Source organism: Salmo salar, chromosome 07 (genome assembly GCF_965601325.2).
Source record: "Salmo salar chromosome 07, fSalSal1, whole genome shotgun sequence".
NCBI lineage: Eukaryota > Metazoa > Chordata > Actinopteri > Salmoniformes > Salmonidae > Salmo > Salmo salar.
The window spans coordinates 50,189,985-50,204,387 of record NC_138297.1 but is presented as its reverse complement, the minus strand read 5'-3'; the positions used below and the strand labels follow the sequence as shown (position 1 = coordinate 50,204,387).

Genomic DNA, 14,403 nt, shown 5'->3' with positions numbered 1-14,403 from the left:
TAATGTACACATCACAGTTTCTATATTTTTATCAGCATTTGTTGATTTCATTTTCACACTCAATACTTCAAAGCATTAAACAAACTAGGTGATGATAAAAAAAAAGACAATACATAAGTACCGTAACTATAACTTGCTGTGAGTCGATTACATAAATTGAACCTTTTTGAGATGATTAACGTAATTATTAAATATTTCAGTAAATAAATGTGGGCCACACCGTCTAGTCACTGTTGCTTGCATCCATATGTTGTACAGATATCACAAATTGTAATAAATAGATATGTGTTGCTTGACTGGAACTGTGGAACTGATCTATGCATTATGGGTCAGACTTCTGACCTGAATCATGAAAGCTATCGTTAATGATTAATAGTTCAAGTATAAGTATTTGTCTTGTCCGCAAATCCCAACTCCTCCCTCTCCAAATAAGAAAGGGATTTTTGAGAAGTTCATTTATTAGATGCTGCCGACATGCGTTTTAAATATCAACGGACTGACTCCTGAAGTTCCCCTTTCAGGTTCGCTGAGTGTGAATAGAGCGGATATCTTTCCTGGATGGGTAGATTAAAAGATTATGGACACAGTGCAATAAAGATGCACAGATGATATCTACCCGTATCCCTAGCCTACATAATGGCATATGCTGTAAAACCACTGTCTGCACTCACTGAACTAGACCATACATTTATATAACTAGACAGTTTTGGAATTGAAAATACATTTGAACTTACTGCATACTGTGTGTGTGATGGGTGCATGTGTGTGCGTGTGTATAGATGTGCGTGTGCTCGCGTGGGGTTTCCTCTAGGTGACTCGTATTGCTCTAACGCTAGAAACCACGGTACCTAAACGTTCTCCCCCTCTAGCTTTCTTTCCATTGTACACATTAACATGGTCAAACTTCTGTCAAAAGTAAACTATAAATCAAAAACAACAACCATGCAACCAATAATGCAGGCTCTCTTGACTCCCTCTATTTACTAAATGTATTTGTATAGATTGTTATCAAGTACATGTTTTGATTACAACATCACAGCTATAGTTATAACAATTAACCCATAGCAGGAAGATTGAGGTTGAAATAGTTACCTGAGAGTGGTCTGTGCGTGCGTGGGTGTGTATGAGTGCATGTCTGTGCCAAGGTGTTTACATTTAACCATAAAGCAGCCGTGCGGGCTGCTTTATCTCATCAAACAAAGAAGCATTTTTCTTCCCCTTCTCTGCAGGCTCTATTGAAAAGGTCTGTTTATATCAACACCAACGAGGGAAGGGCAGTGTAACCGCAACACAGTCGACACCTATTCAACTTCTTTATTTACTGCCACTCAATGAAAATAAAGAAGTACCAAAGGCACTGACACAGATTAGATCAGTGGAATAACGTTTGTGAGGCCACAGCATTGTAAAACTTTATCAGTGAGATCATGTTATGGTCAGAGTTATGGATGTGGATGTTGGATGTTGAGTTTCTTTTGTTTTTGTTATTTTGTTTAATTTTTGTTCTGCAAGAATGTATTTTTTTCTCCCTATATCAAAGTAACTGTAGATGCCACTGGTTCCTATTAACGGAGTATGAATACATGTTAATTTGAGACAGTCATTGTTAACAGTGTAGATAACCTTTGGCTTGTGGTTCAATACGCATAGAGAAAATGTAACCACAGGTACTACTTAGAAAAAAATATGATGTATATCTCTGAGATTGTTTTAGATATAATTTTAGATATAATTTCAAATGAAATAATACAGAATTAATAACTTAATTTATACTTTTTCCATTTGAGGTTTTAGCCAATGAATCCATGGACATGGACATGTGAATATGAGTCACTTATAATTATACCCTGACTTATCCTGCCTAGTAAAATAAAGGATAAATAAATAAATCCACAACAGGAAAAACTGTTCCACACATGGCCACTAGGAAGTAGTAAAGACCGACATCACACCATGTCAGAAAATTATAATAATACATCTAATTTAGTCAATCCTTCAGTTCAAAGAAAAACCGGTATATGTATGTACTTCATAGAAAGTGTTAACATTTATAATTTTTTATATCAGAGCGATAATTAAGGTTGGGAATGTTTGCTGAGTAACCATGGTGTATTTCACAAGGAATAAAAATGGCAAAGGGACAGTTGCTTATCAAATCTATTTCCCCCACACCGGCCAATGTAGGAAAATATTGGAGCACAGAGAACAATCTGAGTGCATTCAGTTCTTTAGGGCTTGCAGAAGACCTCTATTTATTTGCCATGTTGAACAGGAAATCCACCTCTAGGGTTTGTAGACAAATAGTAGCTGTTGTTCTGTATTACAGAAAACTGAGCAACAGGGGGCAGTGCAGTGTGGTTACTGTAACTCCAGATATCCACACCTGCTACATAAGCTTTGGCCCTTTGCTGATTTGCAGCTGAGTCACTATACAGATTAATATCCACTAATACATTTGATCAAAAACTAACATAGTCACTGAGTTTGCCCACAGTGACACAGAACAAGCAATTATACAATACCCCTTGAAGTGGCTCAACCATAGTTATAATCAGTGTGTGCGTGTGTGTTCTTTTATAGTGCATTGACAGGGACAAAAAATAAACAACAAACAAACATCTGATTGTTAAGATATTTTAAAAGTGTAATTTCCTGTGAATTTACAGAGAAACAAAAATTCTAGCTCTTCCAAATCTCCTGAGCTCTTATGTGAACTGAGGTAGCACAGGAAATAGATAAAAAATGTAACCAACCTTCATAATACTACTTAGATGCAAAGAAACGCATTGTGTAAAATCCAGTATGTTCTTGGTGGAATAGTTTAGAGTAGATTTAAAAGACCTGGGTTATATGGCTGCTGGGGCTCACAGGATAGGGGTTTGCTACTTTCTGCAGTAAGCCACAGCCCCATAAGCTAATACTCCCACAATAGCCACCATTGCAGCGCCCCCACACAGCAGCACAGGTAGCTCAGTGGCAGGGAGCGATGTAGCAAGCTCAGCCTCTGTTTTTTCTGGCGGAACCTCCTGCGTCACTGGTGGGATTTCCTGTGTCTCCTGGGCAGTGGGGAGCGAGACCGAGGACTCTGGTTGGCTGTTAGTTTGGCTCTGGTCTGGTGGCTGTGGTGCTCCAGGTCCTAGGACCGGGGGAGGGTGGAGCTGCTCCTGCATAGAGTATTGGAGCTCTGAATGTAACTCAGCTAGTGTAGGTATTGAGGGGACAGGAGTAGAGGATGCAGAGGGGGGCTCTAACTTCCAAACTGGCATGGGCATAGAGGCGGTGGTGGCGTGGGATACTTCAACAGGCTCCTCCTGGACAAATAGCTCCTCAGCCACAGACATCATTAAATCCATAGTCTCTTGGTGGTCAGCTGACACCTCAGATGAAAGTGATAATTCCTGGGTGTCCAGCTCCTCTTCCCTGAACTCAGACATGTCTCCTCCTCCCCCAAGCACCCTCATCACACTGGCCTGCAGCTCCTCCTCTTCCCCCAGGCTCCCGTCCTCCTTCTCCTCTGCCAGTATCTCCTCCTCCTCCTCCCGCTCTAGGTGGACCATGTCGGAGATGGAGGAGTGGTTCTCGCTGCGCTCCTCAGCTAGGTGGACCACTCCGTCGCTGCTGTCCAGGCTCCTGGTGTCCTCGGGGTCCATCATGTCTCCCACGGTGGACCAGGACTCAGCCAGGCTGCTCTCTGTCTGCCAGGGGCCAGACCCGCCACTGTCTCCCTGGCTCAGCTGTAACTTGGCGGGGCCCAGCCAATCAGGCGTCTGCTCTCCAGACAGGGAACTGACCTCACCACTGTCCTCCCCTCTGGACACTGCTGGGACCTTGCCCTCCAGTCTGAAACCTGGCCACTAGAGAGACACAACAGACAACCAACCATTAACATGAAAACATATAGGATAATATTGTTCAAAAAATTAAGTAAATTCCTAAAATCAACAATAAATGAATCAACTATAGTGAGTTGAATATAAAACCTTTATAACTACTTAATAGTTGCTAGAATGATTGTGTGTTTTTATGACACAGAATCTCATAGGGTCTGTTTCTGCTCTCTTGCCATCTGCTTATGAAATTGTTTGGCTTTAAAATGGCAGCAATAGAGTTGGCAAGAGCCCAAACCGATCTGGGACTAGGCTATCTCATAGCTGTGGTCCCTGGAAAAGGTTAACCAATATATTAGAAGATGTCCTTCAGTGACGTAGACTGATCAAGTTCTGTGTGGAAAAAGTAGCACCCTCTGCTCCGTGTTGCAGCATTCTTTTGTATGTATAGCCTGGCCCTCACATGTCTGACTATGTATAGGCCCTATATATGTATTTCCATTTCAGCCAGGAGCGGAAGCTGTTCCAGAGATTTCACATGACGTGACGTGTAGTCGAGAGTGGGGATATAGAGGAGAAGGGATGTTACAAACCCAGGACGTATGGAATACTGCAGTTGTGAAGTTGAAAACGTCTCACACACATTAAAACAGAGGACACAACGCATTGCACAACAAAACGTTACAGGTAGAAAAATACAGTGCATTCAAAAAGTATTCAGACCCCTTGACTTTTTCAACATTTTGTAACGTTACAATCTATTTCTAAAATTGATTGAATTTTTTTTTCTCCCCCTCATCAATCTACACACAATACCCCATAATAAGCAAAACCAGCTTTTTAGAAATTACAGCCTCAAGTCTTGGTTATGACACTACAAGCTTGGCACACGTATTTAGGGAGTTTCTCCGATTCTTCTCTGCATAACCTCTCAAGCTGACAGGCTGGATAGGGAGTGTCGCTGCACAGTTATTTTCAGGTCTCCAGAGATGTTTGATCGGGTTTAAGTCCATGCTCTCGCTGAACTACTTACAGTGGATTGTGAAAGTATTCACCCCCTTGGCATTTTTCCTATTTTGTTGCCTTACAACCTGGAATTAAATAGATTTTTGGGGGGGGTTTGTATCATTTGATTTACACAACATTATTGTGAATCAAACAAGAAATAAGACAAAAAAACTGAAAACTTGAGCATGCATAACTATTCACCCCCCCAAAGTCAATACTTTGTTGAGCCACCTTTTGCAGTGATGACAGCTGCAAGTCTCTTGAGGTATGTCTCTATAAGCTTGGCACATCAAGTCACTGCAAAACTGCTCTAGCTCCTTCAAGTTGTATGAGTTCCACTGGTGTACAGCAATCTTTAAGTCATACCACAGATTCTCAATTGGATTGAGGTCTGGGCTTTGACTAGGCCATTCCAAGACATTTAAATGTTTCCCCTTAAACCACTCGAGTGTTGCTTTAGCAGTATGCTTAGGGTCATTGTCCTGCTGGAAGGTGAACCTCTGTCCCAGTCTCAAATCTCTGGAAGACTGAAACAGGTTTCCCTCAAGAATTTCCCTGTATTTAATGCCATCCATCATTCCTTCAATTCTGACCAGTTTTCCAGTCCCTGCCGATGAAAAACATGGTGTTCTCGGGGTGATGAGAGGTGTTGGGTTTGCGCCAGACATAGCGTTTTCCTTGATGGTCAAAAAGCAAAATTTTTGTCTCATCTGACCAGAGTACCTTCTTTCATATGTTTGGGGAGTCTCCCACATGCCTTTTGGCGAACACCAAACATGTTTGCTTTGTGCCTGCAATGGCTTTTTTCTGGCCACTCTTCCGTAAAGCCCAGCTCTGTGGAGTGTATGGCTTAAAGTGGTCCTATGAACAGATACTCCAGTCTCCGCTGTGGAGCTTTGCAGCTCCTTCAGGGTTATCTTAGGTCTCCTTGTTGCCTCTCTGATTAATGCCCTCCTTGCCTGGTCCTTGAGTTTTGGTGGGCGGCCCTCTCTTGGAAGGTTTGTTGTGGTGTCATATTCTTTACATTTTTTAATAATGGATTTAATGGTGCTCTGTGGGATGTTCAAAGTTTGGGATCTTTTTTATAACCCAACCCCTGATCTGTACCTCTCCACAACTTTGTCCCTGACCTGTTTGGAGAGCTCCTTGGTCTTCATGGTGCCGCTTGCTTAGTGGTGTTGCAGACTTTGGGGCCTTTCAGAACAGGTGTATATATACTGAGATCATGTGACAGATCATGTGACACTTAGCTTGCACACAGGTGGACTTCATTTAATTAATTATGTGACTTCTGAAGGTAACTGGTTGCACCAGATCTTATTTAGGGGCTTCATAGCAAAGGGGTGAATACATATGCACGCACCACTTTTCCTATTAATTATTATATTTTTTTTTAAACAAGTAATTTTTTTTCATTTCACTTCACCAACTTAGACTATTTTGTGCATGTCCATTACATGAAATCCAAATAAAAATCAATTTAAATTACTGGTTGCAATGCAACAAAGTAGGAAAAACGCCAAGGAGGGTGAATACTTTTGCAAGGCACTGTAAGGACATTCAGAGACTTGTCCCGAAGCCACTCCTGCGTTGTCTTGGCTGTGTGCTTAGGGTCATTGTCCTGTTGGAAGGTGAACCTTCGCCCCAGTCTGAGGTCCTGAGCGATCTGGAGCAGGTTTTCATCAAGGATCTCTCTGTACTTTGCTCCGTTCATCTTTCCCTCGATCATGACTAGTCTCCCAGTCCCTGCCACTGAAAAACATCCCCACAGCATGATGCTGCCACCACCATGCTTCACCGTAGGGACGGTGCCAGGTTTCCTATAGATGTGATGCTTGGCATTCTGTCACGTCCTGACCAGCAGGTGGAGTAGGTGTATAAGTTTTGGTCAGGGTGTGGCAGAAGGAGTTGTGTTTTCTATGTTCTGTCTAGGTTGGGTGTTTCTATGTAGAGTTAATTGGGGTGGACTTCCAATTGAAGGCAGGTGTGTGGTGTTGCCTTTGATTGGGAGTTCTATATTAGTTGGGTGTGTTTGTCTGTGTGTTTGTGGGGAATTGTTTGTGTGCACTGCGTTTGTTTTAGCCTGCCACACTGTTGCCGTTGTGAGTATTGTTTTTTTGGTTTTCCAGTGGATACCTTACTTGTTTTTTATTAATAAACATGAGTATCCACATACCCGCTGCATTTTGGTCCTCCCTTCAACACCACGACGAAATCCGTGACAGAATTCCCCACCAAACCAGGACCAAGCCTGCGGAAGAATTCTGGCGAGGACTGGGGAAAACGACTGCTATGATAAGGCCTGGTATTTTCAGGCCAGTATGCTCAGTACCAGCACCAGGGGAAAGTGGGCATCGAGCCAGCAGGGGTGATGCCAACCCTGCGCTTTAGACCGCCAGTGCGCCTCTACGGTCCGGTGTTTCCCGTTACACACACTAGCCTTGAGGTGCGTGTCTCCAGGCTGGCACGTCCAGTACCAGCTCCACGCACAAGGCTTCTAGTGCGTCAGTCGCCAGAGCTGTCCGTCAGTCAAGAGTCGCCAGAGCTGCCCGTCAGTCAAGAGTCGCCAGAGCTGCCCGTCAGTCAAGAGTCGCCAGAGCTGCCCGTCAGTCAAGAGTCGCCAGAGCTGCCCGTCAGTCAGGAGTCGCCAGAGCCACCCACTAGTCAGGAGCTGCCAGAGTGGCCAGTCTGCCCGGAGATGCCAGAGTGGCCAGTCTGCCCGGAGATGCCAGAGTGGCCCGACTGCCCGGAGATGCCAGAGTGGCCCGACTGCCCGGAGATGCCAGAGTGGCCCGACTGCCCGGAGCTGCCAGAGTGGCCCGACTGCCCTGAGCTGCCAGAGTGGCCAGTCTGCCCGGAGATGCCAGAGTGGCCAGTCTGCCCGGAGATGCCAGAGTGGCCCGACTGCCCGGAGATGCCAGAGTGGCCCGACTGCCCGGAGATGCCAGAGTGGCCCGACTGCCCGGAGCTGCCAGAGTGGCCCGACTGCCCGGAGCTGCCAGAGTGGCCAGACTGCCCGGAGCTGCCAGAGTGGCCAGACTGCCCGGAGCTGCCAGAGTGGCCAGACTGCCCGGAGCTGCCAGAGTGGTTTGTTTTGGGTGTTCGGTTTGTTTTGGGTGTTCTGTGTTTTTTCTTTTGAAGGTGCATTCGGGGTCTGCAATGTCACATCCTGACCAGCAGGTGGAGTAGGTGTATAAGTTTTGGTCAGGGCGTGGCAGAAGGAGTTGTGTTTTCTATGTTCTGTCTAGGTTGGGTGTTTCTATGTAGAGTTAATTGGGGTGGACTTCCAATTGAAGGCAGGTGTGTGGTGTTGCCTTTGATTGGGAGTCCTATATTAGTTGGGTGTGTTTGTCTGTGTGTTTGTGGGGAATTGTTTGTGTGCACTGCGTTTGTTTTAGCCTGCCACACTGTTGCCGTTGTGAGTATTGTTTTTTTGTTTTTCCAGTGGATCCTTTACTTGTTTTTTATCAATAAACATGAGTATCCACATACCCGCTGCATTTTGGTCCTCCCTTCAACACCACGATGAAATCCGTGACACATTCAGGCCAAAGAGTTCAATTTTGGTTTCATCAGACCAGAGAATCTTGTTTCTCGTGGTCTGGGAGTCTTTAGGTGCCTTTTGGCAAACTCCAAGCAGGCAATCATGTGCCTTTTACTGAGGAGTGGCTTCCGTCTGGCCACTCTACCATAAAGGCCTGATTGGTGGAGTGCTGCAGAGATGGTTATCCTTCTGGAAGGTTCTCCCATCTCCACAGAGGAACTCTAGAGCTCTGTCAGAATGACCTTTGGGGTTCGTGGCCACCTCCCTGACCAAGGCCCTTCTCCCCCGATTGCTCAGTTTGGACGGGCGGCCAGCTCTCGGAAGAGTCTTGGTGATTCCAAACTTCTTCCATTTAAGAATGATGGAGGACACTGTGTTCTTGGTGACCTTCAATGCTGCAGAATTTTTGTTGGTACCCTTCCCCAGATCTGTGACTCGACACAATCCTGTCTTGGAGCCCTACGGACAATTCCTTCGACCTCATGGCTTGGTTTTTGCTCTGACATGCACTGTCAACTGTGGGACATTATATAGACAGATGTATGCATTTCCAAATCATGTCCAATCAATTGAATTTACCACAGGTGGACTCCAAACAAGTTCTAGAAACATCTCAAGGATGATCAATGGAAACAGGATGCACCTGCACTCAAAATTAAAGTCTCGTAGCGAAGTGTCTGAATACTTATGTAAATAAGGTATTTGTCATTATGGGGTATTGTGTGTAGAATGTTTTTTAAATCCATTTTAGAATAAGGCTGTAATGTAACAAAATGTGGAAAAAGTCAAGGGTTCTGAATACTGTCCGAAGGCACTGTATTCACCCAACACTCACATCTGCCAGAAATCCCACAGTAAAAGCTTCCTGCGGTGTGGAGCCCCTAACCCCTTGCATCATGTCTCAGGCCAGCATGCAGAAAATACTTGTCAACCCCCCCCTCCATTTCAGAGTGGACATTTGTACAATGTACAACCCTTCCCCTACAAAGTACTGTGTGGCAGCACTCTTCATCCTCTCATTGTACCCTTGTCTTTCAGTCCATCCTTTCTATTCAAATGCCACTGTATGTATTTGTTCATTCCTTGTATATTGAGATGGAATGCATCTGTCCATCATTGAGTGACCCTGATGAATCATTATGCATGCGTGTAATCTCATCCCAGGCACAGAGTCAAAACACTGAGATCAAGTCAGAGCCGTTTATTACATAATGAAAAAGCACAGAACCACAGTGACAGAGGACAATTATATCCCTCACCTTTGTCCATGTTTACGATAAATATTTCCTGATTTGATCAACATTGAATGATCAAACAGCTCATGCACTTGTGCCGTACTACTTGTGTTCCTTTGCACAGTCACAGAACGCATTGTGTGTTTGTCCTGAGATCGACTCTCTGAGAGGCACATCAGCAGAGACCATGGATTAAATATCTGTCGGCTAAAGCTGAGTGCAAGCTGTTTGGGTGGAGGAATCATTTTAAATTCCTAGAATATCTATACATTGGACCTAGTGTTTGCTGTGCACCCAACAAGAAGCACACTTATGTAATAGTTGAGTTATATAATGCAAATCATCACTGATGGCACCTGCCCCTACACATCTGGAACTCATGTCACTGTCATTACAGGCATAAACAAATTCTCATCAGTCCAAAGTCACGTTTCTAAGTAGCCACTCATTTCTTACAACCCTACCCTGTTTCCCATCATTCCCACACTGTTTAGCTTGGAAGAGTGAGCCATGGAATAGAAGTCACATAGCCTTCAGCATGTGACAAATGCAGTGACTAACCAGCTGCATTGTGACCAGTGCAGCATGCCAAGAAAGCTGCCCTCTCTCTAACATCGAGGCCTGCCAGGTGTATGTTACTAGGCATTTTGGCACAAGGGGAAGCAGTGACATGGTGATCACGCTCTCCCTGCAAGGCACAGAGCAGCCTATAGGCAGATATCCACAAACTTGTTTATGTGGAAGGGTACTGTACAGTACCTGTTATCTAAAGCATATTAATTGCTTAATCTGTCCAGCAAGACTCATTCACTTTTTACCCTCTTTAAGTTATAGGTTTTCCAATGAGCCACCCCCTGACAATGGCTTTTAACCCCCACAGAGTTGAATTAAAACAAATCCCTATAATGTGGAGTCCCACTCCTCTCCAAACCTGGGTTCAATTACTATTTGAAATTTTTCAGATACATTTAGTGTTTGGTCTAGTCTGTCTGGAGTGCCAGATAGATGGGGTTTGCACTTCTTTTGCGACTATTCTATTGGTTCCATTGCACCAGGCAAGTTCAATCAAACCCAGATAAAGTATTTGAAATTATTTCAAATAGTATTTGAACCCAGGTTTGTTCTCTTCCTGATAGTATCAGATACCCATGGTAGTGATGTCAAAGACTCATGGTCATGATATCAGAGCCCCAGAGATGAAAGGTCAGTCTGAATGTCAGACAGAGGAAACCACACATTCTCAGCACCTCGTGAACCATCTGATGATCTTATTCGATTGGATTTCTAGAAACAGACACGTCAACAGGCACACACACGCACGTGCACACACAAACATACACACAGGGACGTACGGACACAGACGCACACACTCGAGGATAGGCAAACAGACTTGTTTATGTTGACAGGTGGTACACAAGGTTAAAACCTCTTGGAGTTGTGCCCTTCATAACATCAAAGAGCTCCATGATGGCTGATATAGACGCCTTCTATATTGGTTTAACAAAGCAAGCTTTTACAAGGCCCTCTCCCCTCAACTACATGTATTACTACTACGTGTGTGTACTATTATGTACTACTAATACTACTACAGTACTATACACTCACACACCGCAAGTCCCTTAAAACTGGGCTCTCCAACCCTGTTCCTAGAGAGGTACCCTCCTGTAGATTTTTCGCTCCAACCCAAGTTGTAACTAACTTGATCCATCGTATCAACCAGCTAATTATTAGAGTCGAGGTGCGCTCGATTAGGTTTGGAATAAAAACCTACAGGATGGTAGCTTTCCAAGAACAAGGTTGGAGAGCCCTGCCCTAAAACAACAACAAGATATCCTGTGATGCGGCCTTGCATTCCATGAATTAAGAGCAGAGTAAAATAAGTGTCTTTCTTACCTGGCTCCTCTCTGTAAAGTGTTGAAAGTCGTATGCGAGAGACAGATGTTGAAATAGAGTAAGTGACGTGCACTCGGACAGAAAGTCAGGGCTGAGGACACAGCGACAGAGAGGGTGACATACACGCTGTAGTTAGCAATGGACTACCAGCTGCTCCACAGGACACAGGAGCCCCCCCCCCTCCCTCTCTCTCTCTCTCTCTCTCTCTCTCTCTCTCTCTCTCTCTCTCTCTCTCTCTCTCCCCATCTCTGTCTCACTCTTCCACTCTCTCTCTTTCTTCATCCCCTGTCCAGTGCCAGACTATGACGTAACAGTTGGCTACAATGTGGCCATGCATGTTTTATGGAGGGAAAAATAAATATATTCCATTTGTAAGAGGCTGCTCTAGAATTACAGCATGCAAAGTGATTGAATACTTCATCATTGTGCCAGCTTGGTAAAATAGCTCTGCCTTCTATTATTTCTATTGTCTTGCACTGGGCAGACATAACTAGCTGTAAGTCAGTGAAAAACCTCGGAGTGACATAATAATTAACAGTACAGAGGAGGCAGAGGTTAGAGCTGTCACAGGCAGTTGGCCAATGTTTTCTGACACACTTCCAGATGGCAGACAGTCATTCACTGTGCTGTAGAAGGAAATAATGCAGACTGAGTCAGAACCAGAATGGAAACTTTGTGCTATTTTTATGGAATTCCTCTAACCCTCTAGCGCCATCTACTGGCAAGGCCCATACATGGTCTGCAGCACCATGGTCTGCACCATTGACTACATTGTCAGTCTGCACAGACAATTTATTCCTGAGGATTATTACAAAAATACTTTAAATAAATGTTGACCAGAGGAGGCTGATGGGAGGAGCTACAGGAGGATGGGCTCATTGTAATGGATGGAATGGAATAAATGGGACAGAGTCAAACATGTGGTTTCCATATGTTTGATGTGTTTGATACCGTTCTATTTATTCCATTCCAGCCATTACAATGAGCCCATCCTCCTATAGCTCCTCCCACCAGTCTCCTCTGATTATCACATTATCCACAATTGATTTCCTGATAATTAAAATATTAACATTTCAGAAAGATATTCAGTGAGAAGTCCGTGTTTGACAGATTGAATTAATTTAATACAAGCATTCAGAAAGTATTCATACCCCTTGACTCATTCCACATTTTGTTGTTACAACCTGAATTCCAAATGGATTCAAATACATTTTTATCTCACCCATTTGCACACAATATCCCATAAAGACAACGTGAAAACAGGTTTTTAGAAATTTTTGCAAATGTATTGAAAATGAAATACAGAAATATCTAATTTACATAAGTATTCAAACCCCTAAGTCAATACGTGTTATAATCATCTTTGGCAGCGATTACAGCTGTGAGTCTTTCTGGGTAAGTCTCTAAGAGCTTTGCACACCTGAATTGTACACTATTTGAGAATTATACATTTTTTAATTATTTAAGCTCTGTCAAGTTGGTTGTTGATCATTGCTAGACAGCCATTTTCAGGTCTTGCCATAGATTTTCAAGCCGATTTAAGTCAAAACTAGCAACTCCAGTGTATATTTGGCTTTGTGTTTTTTTTTACCTGTGCTTAACTCTAATTTGTTTATTTTTATCCTAAAAAGCTCTCGAGTCCTTGCTGATGACAGGCATACCATAACATGATGCAGCCACCACCATGCTTGAAAATATGAATAGTATTTAGGGATGTGTTGTGTTGGATTTGCCCCAAACATAACGCTTTGTATTCAGGACATAATGTTTATTTCTTTGCCACATTCTTTGCAATTTTACTTTAGTGCCTTATTGCAAACAGGATGCAATGTTTTGGAATATTTTTATTCTGTAATGGTTCCTTCTTTTCACTCTGTCATTTAGGTTAGTACTGTGTTAGTAACTACAATGTTGATCCATCTTCAGTTTTCTCCTATCACAGCCATTAAACTCTAACAGTTTTAAAATCACCACTGGCCTTGTGGTGAAATCCCTGAGCGGTTTCCTTCCTCTCCGGCAACTGAGTTAGGAAGGACGCCTGTATCTTTGTAGTGACTGGGTGTAATGATACACCATCCAAAGTTTAAATAATAACTTCACTTTGCTCAAAGAGATATTAAATATCTGTTTTTTATATACCCATCTACCAATAGGTGCCCTTCTGTGCGAGGCATTGGAAAACCTCCCTGGTCTTTGTGGAATCTGTGTTTGAAATTCACTGCTCGACTGAGGGACCTTACAGATAATTGTATGTGTGGGATATAGAGATTAGGTAGTCATTCAAAAATCATGTTAAACACTATTATTGCACACAGAGTGAGTCCATGAAATGTATTATGTAACTTGTTAAGCAAATGTTTACTCCTGAACTTATTTATGCTTACAATAACAAATGGGTTGAATACTTACTTTAAAGTACTACTTAAGTAATTTTTTGGGGTATCTGTATTTTACTTTACTATTTATATTTTTGACTACTTTTACTTCACTACATTCATGAAGGAAATAATGTACTTTTTACTCCATCAATTTTCCTTAAGACCCAAAAGTACTTATTACATTTTGAATGCTTATCAGGACAGGAAACTTGTCAAATTCAGGCACTTATCAAGAGAATCTCCCTGGTCATCCCTACTGCCTCTGATCTGGCAGACTCACTAAACATACACAAATGCTTCATTTGAAAATTGTGTCAGAGTGTAAAAGAAAATGATGGAGTCTGGTTTGCTTAATATAAGGAATTTGACATTCGTTTTTACTTGTACTTTTTATATTTGAGTATATTTTAGCAATTACATTTACTTTTGATACTTAAGTATATTTAAAACCAAATACTTTTACTCAAGTAGTATTTTATTGAGTGACTTTCACATTATCTTGAGTAGTTTTCTATTAA

The 14,403-nt window shown here is 42.9% G+C and overlaps 1 protein-coding gene across 1 annotated transcript; it reads right to left on the bottom strand.

The window, feature by feature from the left end:
* Positions 1-2,620: 2,620 nt before the first annotated feature.
* Positions 2,621-11,676, bottom strand: si:ch211-214j24.14 (uncharacterized). Its single transcript, XM_014208329.3, has 2 exons — positions 11,508-11,676; positions 2,621-3,854 (listed from the first exon to the last, which is right to left on the bottom strand). Exon 2 carries the CDS (start codon positions 3,651-3,653, stop codon positions 2,883-2,885), a length of 771 nt encoding a protein of 256 aa, XP_014063804.3. The 5' UTR covers positions 3,654-3,854; positions 11,508-11,676; the 3' UTR covers positions 2,621-2,882.
* Between the last annotated feature and the right edge of the window lie 2,727 nt (positions 11,677-14,403).

What these genes read in the sequence shown, in the direction of transcription:
- si:ch211-214j24.14 (XM_014208329.3), bottom strand. Translation starts at nt 3,653, where the DNA reads ATGATGGACCCCGAGGACACCAGGAGCCTGGACAGCAGCGACGGAGTG.